This window comes from Mixophyes fleayi, chromosome 8 (assembly GCF_038048845.1).
Source record: "Mixophyes fleayi isolate aMixFle1 chromosome 8, aMixFle1.hap1, whole genome shotgun sequence".
In the NCBI taxonomy this organism is placed as follows: domain Eukaryota; kingdom Metazoa; phylum Chordata; class Amphibia; order Anura; family Limnodynastidae; genus Mixophyes; species Mixophyes fleayi.
Genome location: NC_134409.1, coordinates 87,872,040 through 87,890,457, shown reverse-complemented (window position 1 = coordinate 87,890,457; position 18,418 = coordinate 87,872,040). Strand labels below are relative to the sequence as shown.

The following is an 18,418-nucleotide window of genomic DNA, read 5'->3' as shown; positions in this document are numbered from 1 at the left end:
GGACCTGCATATAATGAGGTACCCTTGACGTTGGGATGCAGGCTTAAGTCTTTTAATCAAAATATGAACTAATACCTCATGTTTTCATTTTGCTAGACACACACAGATATGCAGTTTAAAGGATAAGCGCTGACAACTTTCTTTTTGTTTTGTATACATATATGGGCATTTATATTGCCACGCAGCTGGTACCACATACAACATGGGATATACAGAGCGCGGGCTTACTGCCAAGCAGCTGGTACCATATATAATGTGGGATATACCGAGCGCGGGCTTATTTTTCTCTGGTTTTCTTATCTAGGTTTTAGCTACAAAACACAAACTTTGCTCTTTTTTTTTTTTCAGTATAATGTTCATGTAAATCATATTTTTCCATGCTGTTCTAGGCAAGACCAACCAGAATGAGTTAATAAAAAAATGGTGCACACATCCATTTCTAACAGCAATCTACTGTTTATTCAAATGTTTGAGTCACATTCAAAAGCTACATATCTATTGCTCTTAAAATAAAAAATAAAGCCAAATTCAAAACACTAAATTTCAGACATTTTATTTACAATGATAGAAGCCAGATGGTACCAATGTTAAATTTAATTAAAAAAACAAAAACAAACCCAATAGCCGCTTTCACACAAAATGGCTTAATAGTATTAAAGAATAACTGAAATGGACTAAACTAGATCTTGCCACTTCAAAAGGGAAAACAAACAAAACAAAAACGGCAGTATGTGGGCCAAGTAAAAATTTACAGATTTACAAATCCCACACCCTTTCTCCACCTACAAATTTGTTGACGGCAGCATTTGCGTGGCAGTGTCTATTTTCAGAACAAGTAGTTAATTCAGGGATGGGGTATCCTTGGTATAGTGATGGGGTGTTTTGTTTGAGTGAATGTACATAAAATACTGACAATATCAAAATGGAAAATGGCTGAAGGACCTTGGTATTTTTTTTTTACCTACCTGGAAAAGCAAAAAACAGAATTTTTTCTGTACAAAAACATCAGTACAATACCAAATGTCTGGATGTCTAATTAGTGGAAAAAGAGAAACATGGAGGCAAGATGGGACAAGTTAGATATGAAAAAAGAAAAGAAAGATCCTCAAGTGTGCCAACATGCAAAAAGCTCTTCCTACAGCAGACCTCTTAAAAATAAAATGATTAAAAAATAATAAAAGATAGAAAGTTTTGTCCTAAAATCCTGGATGTCAACAGTACTGAAAAGAAAGAGGAGGTATAGAAACAAACTGCTCCCTCAACTTCAGTTTCTTGCATTAGAAAAACACATCTGAAGGAAAGAAAAAATGTTTTACTTAAAAGACAGTATTTTACAAAACTGAAACCAGCTTAAAAAATGTAAAACCTGAATTGTGGGCTCATTTTCTAGAGGGAGGGGGTGGAGGTGGGGGAGGGGGTGGGTATTGGTAACTGGTTGCTTGATTCATGTAGTTCAGCAAAGAGGTACCAGGCGGAGCGAACTGCTGGGACATCAGCGGCTGTGGTGCTTGGCCATATGTTGCAGCACCATAGCTGCCAGCTGTCCCTGCTGTAAATGCGCCCTGCCCGTAGCCATACTGGCTAGGCTGAAAGTTTGAATTTTGCCCTGCATAACCATAGCCTTGTCGACCCTGGTCTCTTCCAGGCCCATTGCTAGAAACAACACCATCCCGGTTATTCCGACCATCGCGCCTGACATCATCTTTGCCACGCATTCTCCTGTCACACTCTTCCTGGTACATCATGTTTGGATTATTGTTTGTGGGAATGGTGCGATACCTGGAGCGACCACCTACAGATAAAAAAAAAAAGGAATGGGATGGAGATTAAAAAGTGAGACAAATCTCAATTTTTTTAAAAAAAATACTACAGGCAATTATACATTTCTTGATATAGTGTGACATACCCCAGGGTTTCTAAATTTCAGATTTCAAAATAAGTCTTATCTCTTTCATCCTATCTGGGGGACACTGCTACCATGTGTTGTGAGAGTGGAGGTGGAGTTGGCACTTAACAGGTTAACTTTGTTAATGTATCAAAACTGACAAACCCCTCACCTCTGCAAACCCTGTAGCTCATCAGTTTAGATTAAGTGCCTAAGGGAGTTGGGCTTACTTTTTACTAGCAAAATGTTTTTTTTTCTACAAACTCATCGCAGGAGTGTGCTTTAGAAAGAGAGGGGACACTCCTATTAATGCAGCCGCACTACAGCTGTTCTTTTGTGAAAACCGAAGGCTCTCACTGACAGCACCTGCCGTGTTTCAGTACTAAAAGGGGCTTGAGAAGCCGCTGTCACACTAACACAGCATCCCGACATACCGGCGCTGCCATCTGAGGCAGAGAGCGCCGGTAATCGGAGCGATGGCAGGCGCCATTTTGCTGGGACATACCAAGTTCCTCCCTCAGAGAAAGGAGGAGGGAATCTTGAAAAGCTGCATAGTTCATCAGGATGAACGGAGAACCAGGAAATGGCTATGGGCTGTCTAATATGAGAAGCCACAGTTATTGATTCCATCTACAGGAGCAGGAAAGCCCAGGGTGCGGAACTAATGTATATAGAGCTCCCCCACCTTAGTTTGGATCTTGGACTCTCCCAGATGACCGCCAAAAGATGGCCCGGGAAGACAGCAGACTCTCCTCAGCCTGTTATGGGAGACGCTGCTGACAGACTCCTCTCTCATACCTGTCTTACCTGGAAGGCCAAGTACCAAAAAATATTACTATACTTCTATACTCATTGCTAGCAAAATAGGGTTATATTAGTAGCTAGGACGTAAGTAGCATAATTATAGTATTCTACTTACAAATAATTTTTTCACATAGGCTTATTACAAGTATACTTGTATTTATATCAAGCCTGTATCTTGTGTGACTGTCTATATTGCTCATTATTGTGTTACTTTCCCCATTCTGAATATGTCTGATAAGGGAAAGGCACCACGTGCAAAATATTTCATTTGTTCAGTGTGTTCAGGACTCAGGGGCGCTTTGTATTGACTGTGACGTGGGAAGCAAGTCCACCACTACCGGAGGAACCAGAATCTCTGGCACAATCGGCTGTCACACTGGTACAGCCCTTTACTAAGCCTGCAGAGCTACAAGCAGTTTCTGCGATTATCCCCTCTTTTCATTGCCGTCCCCCCCATGGCATTCAGGATACCAGTGAGCCAGCAGAATTGGCACAATCTGGTCCATCATCCTATCTCGCTAACCCAGGCTCTCCTTCGGGAGAACCAGCGTTGTCCTCATTCCCGGTCAGAGGCCTAGATCGGTTAAGCAAGTCACTGACCTGGAAGAATTCCCTAGATATCAGGGCATTGACGACCTGATATTAGCAGCGCATCAAGCCCTGGACCTCATACATTTGAACAAAATATTCGGATCAGGGTCTTTGCAAGAAAATGAGAAGACATGCTACCAGATATCAGGGTATTGACGACCTGGTGGTAGCAGTTCGTCAGACTTTAGGTATCCTGGATCTAGAAGAAACTAGAAAATCCGATCAGAGTCTCTTCAAAAAAGCTAGAAAATGTGCAATCCGCTTTCCTCCATCAGTGGAACTGAAGGAAATAGCGGAAGCATCCTCGAAACAGCCAGATAGGAAATTTACCGTCCTGCGAAGTTATCTGGCTTTATATCCATTAAAGGAGGATATCAGCCGTTGGGAGCAGGTTACAAGGGTTGATTCACCAGTGACGCGCTTAGCATGACACATCACACTCCCTATCCCAGGGACAGCACACCCTGCAGGATAATACTGACCGCAAAATAGAGGGATTTTTAAAGTCTATCTACACTGTGGCAGGTACATCATTGAGACCTATGTTTTCATCGGTTTGGGTTGCCAGGGCTATGGAAACATGGGCTGAGCAATTAGCAGTGGGTCTGCAAAATTCAGAATTTCTTGCCCTTGCACTGCATCTCAAGGAGGCTTCCGGATACTTCTATGTGGCCGCCCAGAATGCAGCATCCAATTCTTCATCCATTTCTGCACCGCAGTAGCGGCCAGGAGAACCTTATGGCTCAGGTCCTGGGATGCAGACACGGAATCAAGTCTTTAAAATCACTCCCTTATTCAGGGGGAGTGTTTTTCGGACCTGAACTGGTCAGCATAATTTGCCAGGCCACAGGAGGCAAAAGCAGCTTCCTCCTGGTAAATGTTTCAAAACCCAGGACACCGAGATGTGGTTCATTTCGGCAGTCCTTTCATGGCAGCTCTGCTGGCCAGGGCCAGACACATAGACCGAGAACTTCGGCCTCCAGAGGTAGGAGGCCTTCCTCCTCCACGAAACGTCCATCTCCTAAGCTTTTAGAAAAGCAATCAGTTTAACGGTCTCCAGCCCCTCCTCGCCGTTGCGCGAGTGGGTGGATGTTTGCTGCTATTCAGAGATCCATGGATAGCGTCCTCAGAAAACCGTGGGATTTGGGGACTCATGACGGAGAGGATACATGATAGATCTATCAGGCCCAGCCCCTCGTCGATTCTTCGCAACCCTCAAAAGAAAGACGATGCTTGCATGTATTGCCTCTCTTCTTTTCGCCAGGGTCATCCGTCAGGTTCCAGAACATCAAAAACAGACAGGGGTTCTACTCCAATCTCTGTTTGGTCCCAAAGCCGGAGGCTCGTTCCGGTCTGTGCTGAATCTAAAGCAGTTAAACCGGCACCTACGGGTCGTCAGGTTTCAAATGGAATTCCTCAGGTCAGTCATCAATGGACTGGAACCAGATCAATTCATGGCGTCTATAGACATCAAGGATGCTTTCCTTCACATTCCTAACTGGAAGCTCATCAGGCTCTTTTCAGATTTACAGTGGGGCCGTCTCATTACCAATTCAGAGCTCTTCCATTTGGCCTTTCGACAGCAGCAAGGGTGTTTACAAAAATAATAGCAGTAATGGCAGCCTGGCTTCATTCCAGAGGATTGCAAATAGTGCCCTATCTGGACAATCTGCTCATAAAAATATCCTCAGCTCTCCAACTGAATCAGCACCTGGTCCTCACTATCAGGAACCTGTAGACGAACGGATGGCTCATAAATCGAGCATAGTCACAATTGATTCCGGGCCAGAAAATTACCTTTCTGGGACTAATCATGGACACCAACTAACAAGTCTCAATCTGAGGAACCTGACGGTTCGGGCTATGACCTGCCACAGACCGTCTGTCCACTTGTGCATGCGTCTATTAGGATAGATGGTATCGACTTTCAAGCCCATTCCTTATGATCAGCTGCACTCGTGTGGCTTACAATGGGACCACTTGGTCAGGATCCCCTCTGAAATTGGAGAGACAGCTGATACAATTGGCACCAAAGGTGAAGGCTTCCCTCAAATGGTGGACAGTCCAGGACAATCTGACAGTGGGTCCTGGTTCTTAGTAACCACAGACGCCAGCCTGACAGGATGGGGGGGCTGTGGTACTTCATTACGGCTCAAGGATCTCTGGACTGTTCGGGATGCTTCGCTCCCCATTAATATTCTGGAGCTAAAAGCCATGCTAATGGCCTTAGAGAGCACCCAGGCGATACTACACAGACACCCAGTCTATCTGCAGTCCGACAATGCAACGGCATTCTTTTGTCAACAAACAGGAGGGCACCAGGAGCGCAGGGGGCAATGAGGGTGGTTGCTCAGATATTGATCAGGACAGAGAGTCACGTCCCCACTGTATCAGTAACCTTTATCCCAGGAATCCAAAACTGGAAAGCAGAATTGCTGGGGGAATGGTCGCTCCATCCGGAGGTCTTTCAGTCTCTGGTTCTACGATGGGGCATTCCGGATCTGGATCTAATGGCATTGTGTCACAACAGGAAGGTGCCTCAGTATTGCTCTCGAGCAAGAGACCTTTTGGTGGTCGCCATCGATGTAATGACGATGCCATGGGACTTCAGGTTGGGATATCTGTTCCTCCCAATCCCTATGATTCCCAGAGTTCTTCGACGAGTGAAGCAAGGGGGGCGCCCAGTCATTCTAGTGGTTCCCACTTGGCCAAGGAGAGTTTGGTACGCAGAAATTCTGGGGCTAGCAGTAGGTCAGGGTTAAAATTACCTCTTCAAGAAGACCTTCTTCAGTTAGGACCATTCACATATCAGAAATTGCCTTGGCTCAATTTAACATCATGGCTGTTGAGGCCAGCCTGTGGAGGTCCAGAGGTTTCTCTCCACGAGTAGTGAACACCCTCCTGTGGGCTAGAAAACCAGTTTCGGCACGTATTTACCACCGCATCTGGAACACCTACATCAGATGGTGTGAAAACCGAACATGCCACACGGCTGCCACGAGTATATGTATGTATTCCACGAGTTGTTTTTTTCTCCAGGATGGCTTGGAGGCGGGCCTCCATCTAGGCTTTTTGAAAGTACAGATATTGGCCCTTTTGGTATATTTTCACCTGCGCCTGGCAGCCATTACGGATGTCAGGACCTTCTTGCAAGGAGTCCTACATATTTAGCCACCTTATGTTCCTCCAACGGCCCCCTGGAATCTTATTTTAGTGCTAAATAGGCTTCAAGGGCCTCTGTTTGAACAGCAGAATTAAGGTTCTTGACTATTAAAGTTGTATTTCTTCTAGCTATTACATCGGCTCGTAGGGTTTCAGAATTGAGTGTTCTCTCATGTTGTGAACCATATCTTAACTTTCACGATATGGGCAGCATGGTGGCATAGTGGTTAGCACTTCTGCCTCACAGCACTGGGGTCATGAGTTCAATTACGACCATGTGTGGCATTTGTATGTTCTCCCCGTGTTCGCGTGGGTTTTCTCCGGATGCTCCGGTTCCCTCCCACACTCCAAAAACAACCTGGTATGTTAATTGGCTGCTATCAAAAATTGACCCTAGTCTCTCCCTCGCTGTCTGTCTGTCTCCCTCTCTGTCTGTGTGTCAGTGTGTGTATATGTTAGGGAATTTAGACTAAGCTCCAATGGGGCAGGGACTGATATGAATGAGTTCTCTGTACAGCGCTGCGGAATCAGTGGCGCTATACAAATAAATGATAATAGGGCGGTTCTCAGATTAGTTCCGGTTTTCCTACCAAAGGTGGTGTCCAGCTTTCATGTGAACCAAGAAATAGTGGTTCTGGTATTTAACGCAGCCCACAGTCCTCGGGGACAGGTTCCATGGAGTCTCGGGATGTGGTCAGGGCTCTAAGAATTTATGTCAGGAGGACATCAAAGATTCGCTACACCTCTAAACAAGGATGGCCAGCCTCTAAGCAATCGATGGTTAGCTGGCTAACTTCTACTATTAAGCAGGCTTATGTCAGTGCTAACAAACCTGGCCCGATCATATTGTAGCCCATTCTACCCGTTCAGTGGGAACGTCCTGGGCTGCACGAAATGAGGCCTCAGCTGACCAGTTGTGCAGAGCAGCAATGTGGTCCTCGGTCCATAGTTTTACTAAATTTTACTAATTCAATGTATTTGCGTCAGCAGACGCTGTGTTTGGCAGTAGTACTCTACGTGCCGGGCTGTCAGAGCATTCCCTCCCTTAAGGGGGCTGCTTTGGAACGTCCCCATGGTAGCAGTGTCCCCCAGATAGGATGAAAGAGAAAAGAGGATTTTTATACTTATGATAAATCCGTTTCTCTGATTCCATCTGGGGGGCACTGCGTTCCCTCCCTTCTGCTCTTGTACTGTGTGTTCTCGAATTGTTTAACTCCCCATCCTTTATAACTAAACTGAGGAGCTATAGGGGTTGCAGAGGGGAGGGGTTTGTCAGTTTTGATACATTAACAAAGTTAACCTGTTAAGTGCCAACTCCACCTCCAGTCTCACAACCCATGGTAGCAGTGTCCCCCAGATGGAATCAGGGAAACGGATTTATCATTAGTATAAACATTCTCTTTTTGAGGATTTTCCTAAATATTCATGGTTGAATTTATAAAATATTAAAAATATGCCCTTCTGGGATATTGGAAGAGGAGAATCGCCAATTTTCTTTGGTATGAATATATTAGATGCAATCATAGCCAAGGGCGGCTATGAAGATCATACGCAGCTCCACAATGTGATGAGAGCAATCCGTTTAATATGAATAACTGTTTCACAACTTGCTTTATGTGGCGATAATTATCTGCACTGACCATTATGCATTCCATAATGGAACACTTGAAACACATTTAAAAATGGGTGTTGTGAACTAGTCACATGAATTGATGTTCTTTAAGCATACCTGTTACCTACACACAGCAGCAAAGTAAACAAATTTCAGCAAAAACATAAACAGGTTTACATTATACTGTTATAGCTGTATTAATCATTTACATGTCTGCTTGAAGTTTAAACTTTTGCAGAGATATGAATTATAATGAGTGTAATAAATGATCATATGAGCTTAGTGTCCTATGAACTTCCCACCAACAAACTACTTGAAATAATGTCAAGTCATTTTTGATAAGAAAGGGAGGAGCACAGTTTTATAGTCAAATTTCCACCCCAAAAATATAGCAAGACAAGTATAATTTAATTAGAGTTGACCATTAACTTAATTGAAAATAGCAGTAGAATTTGTCCCACAGCACCATATTATTAAGAAAATTCTTATGACAAATGCAAACAAAAAGAGGATTTTTACTTACCGTAAAATCAATTTCTCTTACGCCACTGGGAGACACTGCAAGACATTGGGGTATAGTAGTGGGTGTGGGAATTCAGGCATTAATAATCCTCTATGACTTTTAATCCCCTCCTATGCTATGCCCCTCCTCTCCTGTACCTCAGTTTTGACTAACCAAGTGTACTATAAGGAGCTGCCCCAAGGGGCAAAGAATGGAAGCCAAAAATATTCACAATCAGATTGTCTACAGGGCAAGGGAAGGAGCGCAGTGTCCCCCAGTGGAGTAAGAGAAATTGATTTTACGGTAAGTAAAAATCCTCTTTTCTCTTTCCTACCACTGGGGGACACTGCAAGACATTGGGGACATACCAAAGCTGCCCCTATGGGAGGGAATGCTCTGGAGCAGCTGCACGTAATACCTTCCTGCCAAAACTCGCATCAGAAGATGCGAAAGCCTGCAATCTGTAAAACTTTGCAAAAGTACAAACAGATTTCCAAGTGGCCGCTTTGCATAGCTGTTCAGCTGAAGCACCATGACGTGCCGCCCAAGACGAACCAACTGCCCTGGTCGAGTGAGCCCTAAGCGCATGAGGAACTGGTCGAGATGCTCAGACATAAGCCAGGCTAATGGTGGAAGTGATCCACCAAGCAATAGCCTGTTTTGACGCCGGCCAGGCACGCTTCTTAACATTGTATAAGACAAACAGATCTTTCGTTTTGCGAGCTGAGGCTGTGCGGTCAACATAGCACCGGAGAGCCCGAACAACATCCAACAAGTGCAAATCGTAATCCAAAGAGTCAACCGAAGAAGAAGAGGAAGACAATTCAGGTCGGAATGCCGGAACCACAATCTCCTGGTTGAGATGGAACCTAGACACTACCTTTGGGATAAAAGAGGGTTTAGTACGTAACACCGCTCTATCCTCATGAAACACCAAAAATGGAGAGTTAAAACAGACCGCTGCCAGCTCTGACACTCTCCTAGCCGAGGATATAGCTAGAAGAAAAGCCGTCTTCCAAGTGAGATGGTGCAATTCAGCGGTATGAAGGGGTTTAAATGGTGGAAGTCAAAGTGCCCTCAGCACTAGATATAAGTCCCAGGGTTCTACAGGATGAGAGAATGGGGGCTGAATATGAAGAACCCCTTGTATAAAAGTCTGGACCTCACTCAGAGGCGCCAGCTTTCGCTGAAAATAAATTGATAGCGCTGACACCTGAACTTTAAGGGAACCCAGCCTGAGTCCCTTATCCAGGCCTTCCTGCAAAAAAGCCAAAAGTCTAGACAGGCTAAACCTGGATGTTTGGAAACCCTTGGATTCACACCAGAAGCTATAAGTCTTCCAGACCCTGTGATAAATAGCCGAAGATGACTTCCTTGCCCTGATCATGGTGGCAATAACCCGTGACGAAAACCCTTAGCCTTGAGAGCTAAGGATTCAGTAGCCACGCCGTTAAAGCCAGACGATCTAAATTGTGGTGGGGAATGGGGCCCTGAACGAGCAGGTCTGGGCGCATGGGCAGACGAAATGGCTGATCTGCTGACATTCCTAGAATGTCTGAGAACCACGCCCTGCGAGGCCAATGAGGGGCTATTAAGATCGCAGTCTCTTTTCAGCTTCTTCAGAACCCATGATAGCATTGGCAATGGAGAAAACACATACACCAGACTGAAGCGCCACGGAATCGCCATGGCGCCTGCAGCGTGTGCTAGAGGATCCCAGGACTTTGCACAATACCGAGGAACCTGATGATTCAGCCTGGAGGCCATGAGGTCTATTTCCGGTAGACCCCATCGCTGAACTAGAAGGGCGAAGACCTCTTTGCACAGAGACCACTCCCCCCAGGTGAACCTTCTGCCTGCTGAGGAAATCGGCTTCCCAGTTGTCTACTCCCGGGATAAATACAGCCGAAATCTGGGGTACATAATGTTCCGCCCAGATCAGAATCTTGGCCGCCTCCTGCATGGCTGCCCTGCTGCGAGTTCCTCCTTGATGATTTAAGTATGCCACGGCTGTGGCATTGTCCGACTGTATTTGAAGGGGTTTTCCTTTCAGAAACCCCTGCGCCTTGGTCAAGGTCCTGTGAACCGCTCTCAGCTCTAATATATTTATGGGAAGAGCAGCTTCCTGGGGAGACCAGAGTCCCTGAAACCTTAAAGATCCTGTGACTCCTCCCCAGCCCGAAAGACTTGCGTCCGTGGTAACCAAGGTTCAGGGGCCCGATTGGAGGGTCTGACCTTTGCTCAGATTGCTCGTGGACAACCACCACGTCAATGACAGCCGAGTTGGTCGTGACAGGCGGATGATCTGTCTAGATGTTCCTGTGACCCCGACCACTTCCGAAGAATCTCTAGTTGAAGAGAGCGGGAATGGAACTGGGCAAACTGAACCGCCTCGTAAACAGACACCATGGTCCCTAGCAGTTTCATGCAGGTGAGCATGGAAACCTGAGGACGATCCAATAGCACTCTGGTTCTCCGCTGAAGGGCAAGGATTTTGTCCTGAGGTAGGAACACCCTTTGTGTCACCGTGTCGAACACCAACCCCAGAAAGCGCATGCGCTGAGCTGGAGTGAGAGATGATTTTGGCACATTCAGAATCCACCCATGGCCCTCCAAGAACTCCATCGTAGTCTAAACCTGGCGAGCTAAGATCTCTGCAGATTTTGCCTTTAAGAGAAGGTCGTCTAGATATGGGACTATCGTGACTCCCCTTCGTCTCAGGACACTCGCCATGATTTTGGTGAAAACTCGAGAAGCTGAAGCCAGACCAAAAGGGAGGGCCCTGAACTGAAAATGGGCGGGTCCTACCGCAAGCCTCAGAAGAGGGTGATGATGCTCCCAAATGGGAACATGCAGATAAGCATCTTTTATATTCATGGAAGCTAGAAATTCTCCCTCTTCCATCCCTGCAATGACCGTCCGAAGAGACTCCATTTTGTACCTCTGGACTATCACCTGCTTGTTTAGAGACCTGAGGTTCAGTATAGGGCGAAAAGTTCCGTCCGGTTTCGGCACCAGGAAGAGATTGGAGTAGAACCCCTGACCTCTTTCCTGCGCCGGAACAGGAACCACCACTCCCGTCCCCTGAAGCTTCGACACTGCATCCAGCAGGGCCTAACGTCTGAGGGGACAAGCGGGCACCGGTGAAGAAAGGAACTTTGTTGGTGGAGACTGGATTAAGTCTATGACATAACCCCTTGACACCACTCCCCGAATCCAAGTGTCCGTTGTGACTGAGCACCACTGGCGCTTGAAAAGAAGGAGCCGTACCCCCACCACGGGAACCCGCGTGGGGGCGAAGGAGTCATGCTGCAGGTTTATCGCTGGGACGCGACATTCCCCGTCTGGGAGCGCCCCTACCTCTGCTGCCACCTCCTCTAGGAACGGCCGGCTGACCCATTGGTGGGCCCCCGTGACACTGAGAGAAGGAGCTAAAAGAGCGAAAACGAGCTTGATAAGGTTTACGAGATCCCATGGCAAGAACATTACTCTTACCCCCTGTGGCTACCTCAATCACTTTCTCAAGCTCCGCCCCAAACATAGTGTCTCCATCAAAAGGCAGGATTTCCAAAGACCTCTTTGACTCAGCGTCCGTTGTCCACGAACGTAACCATAGGGAACGTCGTGACGCAATAATAAGGCACCCAATCCTAGCATTGTCTGCTACTGCATCCATGGATGCCTGCCCTACATAGTCCGCAGTCTCCTGAATATGTTCAGCGAGAACAAGGAGATCTGGCAGCGGAGCATTACTTTGAATGGCCGAAACCAACTGCTTCGCCCACATCTGCACCCCCTTATTTGCCCATGCAATGGCCATAGTTGGTCTAAACAAGCTGCCCGGAAGCAATATATACGGAGAGCATTATCAAACTTTTAATCTGTAGGGTTTCTGAGAGATACTCTCTCCTGGGTAGGTATGGCAGAGGAAGAGGACAACCTGACGATCGGTCTATCCACCTTAGGAGATGCCTCCCATTTAATAGAATCCTCTGCCGTAAGAGGATAAAGACTCTTAAATCTACCCGGCATAACGAACTGTTTTTCTGAATTTAACCAAGCATCCGTCACTATCTGCACCATCTCTAAAGATGGTGGAAAGGACATCACCTGAGATTTAGTCCTTTTAAAAAAAGAGAAACCTGAGGGAGCCGAGGGTGCAGGGTCAGGGAAACCTAAGGTATGCCTAATACCTAACACCAGACTCTCAATATTACCGACCGAGGTAGACATAATGCTCAGCGAGTCTTCCTCCTGTGTACCCAAGTCTAAATCCCCATCCTCATCTGATGGTAGATCCGAGTCTGGACTACGACCCTGGTTTACATCTAGTAAAACCCGTTTAGCTCTGTGGGAGACCGAAAGCAGGCGTTCGTCACTCTGAGCTAGAGAACTCTGTGAAGATGTGCCTGCACTTTCCATCTGGTCACCCCCCACAGCTTCTGCATGTGTTGAGCGCTGCTCTGCAGAGAGAGAAACCTGAGTGTTTGCAACAGTATTCTGATATACCTCTGCAGCCTGTAACATCACAGTAGTAAACTTTTCCATGGCTGAGGCAAAGGACTTAATCCAAGGCGGCTCTTCCATGGCTATTGGTGTTTGTGCTGGGGCGGGACGCTCCTGAGATCCGGCCTCACAAGCAGCGCAAAGGGCACCTTTGTCATGCCAGCTAGTCCAGCGGCGGGGTGAGATGGATCCTAGATCTCCCCCTCGCGACCTATCTCCGTGGCCCGCTAGAAGAGGACTACCTCCGTGGGCACCTAAAGCCCTAATGGCGTGACTGACATCTAACTGCTCGTTTCTAGGGGTAGAACTGCCGGCAAGACAGATGCAAGGAAGACCCGGGCATCAGCCACTTCTTACCTTGCGCTGGGATCAGGATGAAGGAAGCCCAGGACTGTTCACCCTCTCTGGGACTTAGGATCGATCCCCGCGAGGCACCTCTGTGAAAAAAATAAAATAAAAACGTGAAACCTATCACTAAACTAGGTATAGGCAGGAGCCTATACCAAACTGGACTAACTCCTAAGGAACTAAAAAAACTGAGGTATCTAAAGGAGAAGAGGGGCATAGCAGAGGAGGGCAGTAAATGTCATAGATGATTATTAGTGCCTGAACTTCCACACCCACTACTATACCCCAATGTTTTGCAGTGTCCCAGAGTGGTAGGAAAGAGAAAAGTACAGTATTATGCATCACCATGTGCCATAATTAATTTTCTATTTTCCTGCAGAAGTCCACAATGTTCATGAATGTCCATTAACTTCACAAATCTAGGTGCCATTACCCAACCCTTTATACTAACCTCCTCCGCCACCACGTCCATGATCTACAAGTTGCATGAGTTTGGGATTGATAGTCTGGTTAGCTTCTTGTAGCACTTTGACCAACTCACGAGCTTGTTTAAGGTTTCCTGGAGTGAAGAAAGTATACGCTGTGCCTTTATTTGTGCTACGGGCCGTGCGTCCAATACGGTGCACGTAATCTTCTGAGCTATTTGGGTAATCATAGTTAATGACGAACTTGACATCTTCCACATCTATGCATTGATCAGGAAAATTGACGTTTTGGGGAAGAGAACAAAATCAGGAGAGGGACAAAAAAGAGGCAAGTTAGAAGAGTGCCGAGAATGATTTAAAAAAAATAAAATACAAATAAAAATCTTGCCAACAAAATTAACTTTTGTTTACTTCATTATTGTAAAGACGAGTGTTAAATACTAAAAACTGTACGAGTTGCCCCCTTGTGAATTGCTATATTTACTATTTCCCATATTAACTGTGTAATGCCATGCTGGTCAAATTCTGCATTTACAAGTAAAATAGTGGATTACATGAATATTTCTCCTCGTAATGCATCTATTTACCCAGATTTTTAGTTTGGATAAATGTATGCTATAACTGCAATAACTAATAAGGCCTTTGTATCTCACAGAAGACCATAGCTGTTGCATTTTCAATGTTTATTATGTTCTATTTTTCTAGGAGACAGCCAAATGAATCTACACTCATCCAATGCAAAAATCAAAAGAATACATTAAGTTCCTGGAGAAAATATGCTTGAGCAAAAATGGATAAAATGCTAGAATATTTTGAATGACATGCTCAAATCATAACCCTATAAAGAGAGGAATAAAGAATTAAATGTAATTGCACACAATTTCTATTTTTTACAATTCTAAGCTTTACTATTATAAATGGAAGTCAAGCTACTTTCATGGGATTCATCCTCGGATGAGCTTTTGTCCGGACCGATGCACACTCCCTCAGCGAGGTGGGGAACCAGCTGTCGCCAATCCCATCCTTTTGGCATTTAGCGGTCTTACCGCCTTCATCCATGGACACAGGACCACCGGAGCAGGGAGCATGCATCAATGGTCCAGGCGCAGCAAGAGGTCCCAACACGTGCACTGGCTTGGCAAGATACTTCTGTGGGAGAACCACTAGCTCCAACTCCATAGAGCCTGTCAATGGACGAAGAGAGACCCCATCCTCCAACACTCATCATCTGTTGTGAACAGTTAACAAAACTGTGAAGTGGGAGTCCCCACAGTTTCATAAGCCCACCCCATTGTGAGTAACAACAAAATGATGGCCTTGTATTAAGAGGTCTGTTTCTTATTACAGGAAGATCAAATACCAGAGCTGCATGCTACTTCAGTTTTGGAATCTTTAAATAAGTTGAGAACTGGTAAACACCGGTACAATATGCATAGCACTTTGAGTAATTTAGAAGGGCAAAAGAAGGTTATAAAGATGCAAGTTGATAATTTGGGTTTCTCCATGTTATGAAGATGTCAAATGTGAAACGGCAGGTATCAAAAGGCACTTATTTTCTTAAGGTCTTCATGACCAAAAAGGCAATGAAACATACCTTGCAGCATTTTAGTGCACTGCATTTTATGATAGAGGGATAGGCTAACACATGAAAATGAAGGAAGCCACAGGAGTCTGGAGAAAAACAGCAGAAGGGGCTATTCTTCTGCTCTGAAAGCTAAGACTTCCAAAGTCTTCCATGGCTTGGGACTTTCCCACAGCTGCTCAGCAGATAGCATAGTGGGAAGCACCAGGTGATCTCCCTTCTAGAAAGGTGGTCCGTCTATTCAATAAGGCATCAAATTCAAACCAGCAGCCATATGTGGGAGAGGCTGTAGACCCATCTCAGTGGTCAGGGTGGAAAGTACACATTTTGCACCCCGATGTAGAGTGGGGAAGTTAAGGGGAGTTGGAGATGCAGATCCAAAAACTGCCTCTTCAGTACAAGACCTTTGCGAGGGAAGAGTGTAAGAAGCCAGTGCCCTCTAGGGGGGCAGCTTCCAGCGTTCATCCCCCTCTATTTTCGACAGGCCCCTGGCCCTGTACTGAGAGAGATCTGCAGCTTCTGTCAAAAACAAACAAAAAAACAAAAATGGTAAGATTTAATATTGCAAACTATTTTAAAGAGTTTTAAAAAATAAAATTCCCTAATGTGAGCAATAAATACTTTGTAACAATAACTTACCTGTCACCTAATGCAAATAGCTAGGAAATTGCATGCACAGCAGGTAGCCATGCATTTTATAAATATTCACACAGCAGTAAATAAATGGTAATAGACAACAGTACACTACTTATTTTGAAGGTCTATAATTCACCATACACTGCATGTGCTGTCTACACTGTGTACTTCTGGAAATCACTGTAAAAGTGCATATTGTTTCACACTAGTGAACCACCTTTCCATTGGGGAGAAGGAGCCCAGGAAGTTTACTAAACAAGAAAATATTTTGTCTTTAGCCAATGGTGAACTTCCACCAGGAGCCAGCTCCCTAATCCTCAGCGCAAGTAATACATTTCAACATTTATAAATCAGCCACAATTTCCAAAATATAAAAAAGAGAAAGTCAAAATTAAATTCAGACAGACCATAAGTAACAAGAAACAGACTGGAACTTGTTTTGTACAGTGCATGCACTGTACCAGTTTTAAAAGGAGGCATTTATATGATATGTAGCGTATACAAACTGGAAAAAAGAGCTTGGCAATGAAGCTTACAAGAAGAAAGATTTTGATACACCCACACACGTTAACATTTAAAAACACAACAAAAAAATAACTTCTTGTGATTATCTAAAGAAAAAAAATGTGGGTGAAGATAGTATCATGCTTTGTACGCTGTAGACTGCATCAAATTTTTTACAGTAATCAATGAATACCATTATATCTAGTATAATCAAAATTGATTTTAGTGAAGACATAATCAAGCCATTTCAATAACAAAAGACTGTTGAATTAGCAGTCTATACTATACTAAAGTTAAAAAATAATCCCAACACTATCTAACATCAATTTAATTTCATGGTAACTCAGAAATAAATGCAATAAATAAATTCAACCTTCAAAAGTTACAAACCTAGACCCCGAGAGGCAACATCTGTAGCAATTAGAATAGGTGCTTTACCAGAGCGAAATTCTGTTAAAATAAAAAGGTAGGTCATTTAGAATGTACAACAGTAAATAATGACACATTATGTCAAGGACATTAACAAAAAATGTTATGCACTGCAGCCGCTGATTACACATTCACATTTTAAGTTGAAATTTTGCTGTGAGTATATAATGGCATAAATGAATACAGCTAGCTGGCACACCAATATTAAAATATATCTCCACTTCAGTGTAATATTTATTTATTAGGTTATATGATTTGGTAAACAGTTGAGCAAATTTTCATAACAAATAACTTCAATGCTTGCATATAACTTCAAAAGATATCAGAGATACATTTTTCACCAAATTTGAAAAAAACAAACAAAAAAACATAAAAAACAAGAGGGGATTAGCCCGAAAAGAAGAAAAGGGAGAGGGAAACCCAGCGAATCCACCCAGGCTACACCACTAAGGAAGTAAAAGAAAATGGATACATAAAGTGGAGGGGGGGGGGGAATGAGAGGGGGGCGCTACTCAGTTAAGAATGTAAGCAGGGTTGAGCACTGACAGCTATAGGAGTGGGGACTGGACTCATCAACGATAATACATTCCCAGACTCCTGGAATTCAAACAATCTACACCATGTGGAGTAGTTATCTACAAACTTATCAGTTGCAGAGAATGTCAGCTCATCCATTGATCTAAAGAAGTCTAATCTAAAGAGCCACTCTCTTATAGATGGGGGTGTAGTAGACCTCCAGTGAGTCAGATATTTCACAAACAATTTTTTGAAGCTAGATTGGCGAGTTGGTTTTGTTTAATGACCAAAATACAGGGTTGTCAGGGACTTTGTCTCTCAGTATATCCGAAGAGACTGCTATGACCAGATTCCAGAAGAGTCTAAGCGCAGAACAATCCCACCAGATATGAAGTGGAGTGCCCGGGGCTTCCTGACATCTCCAACAAACATTCGAAACACCTGGGAACATTTTAGCCAACTGGGTCGGACATCTATACCATCTTGAAATAACCTTTTCTCTTCCCTGTCATTGGGGGACACTGCGGCAATTGGGGTATAGTAGTGGGCTCAGGAGTCTTGTCACTTTAACTGCTAGATCTTTGGACTCCTCCCCTGCTATGCCCCTCCTCTCCTGAGAGATCCACAGTTTTTTCTAAGTGACTTGGAGCTTAGGTCACTGGGGTATAGGCTCCTGCCTATACTCTGTTAGTCTTATAGGTTTCACGTTTTTATTTTCTTGTTCCCTTTAGGTGCAGCGCGGGGTTCATTTTAAAAAGACCCAGAAGAGTGTGTAAGACTCAGGTCTGCTCACTTGGGACCCCAGCGCAGGAAAGAGAAGCCTGGGGCTCACTTATCTGGCACCTACTGCCGGCATTCACCATAGATAATGGAGGCGGGCTGTGTAAGAGGAGAGAGCCTGTTTTAGCGGACTGAG

The 18,418-nt window shown here is 44.7% G+C and overlaps 1 protein-coding gene across 3 annotated transcripts in view; it reads right to left on the bottom strand.

Annotated features, from left to right (window-relative positions):
- Nucleotides 1-537: 537 nt before the first annotated feature.
- The window catches only part of DDX17 (DEAD-box helicase 17), a 60,921-nt gene continuing 43,040 nt past the window's right edge, over nucleotides 538-18,418 (bottom strand). Inside the window, exons 11-13 of one of the 3 annotated variants that reach the window (XM_075182831.1) lie at nucleotides 16,948-17,007; nucleotides 13,862-14,095; nucleotides 538-1,792 (exon numbers count right to left, since the gene is read on the bottom strand). In XM_075182831.1, the coding sequence (XP_075038932.1) occupies nucleotides 1,380-1,792; nucleotides 13,862-14,095; nucleotides 16,948-17,007 (707 nt within the window). In that variant the 3' untranslated portion in view covers nucleotides 538-1,379. Of the gene's footprint in view, nucleotides 1,793-13,861; nucleotides 15,937-16,947; nucleotides 17,008-18,418 lie in introns of those variants that run through there. The other 2 variants (XR_012678541.1, XM_075182832.1) reach the window with 2 other exon arrangements.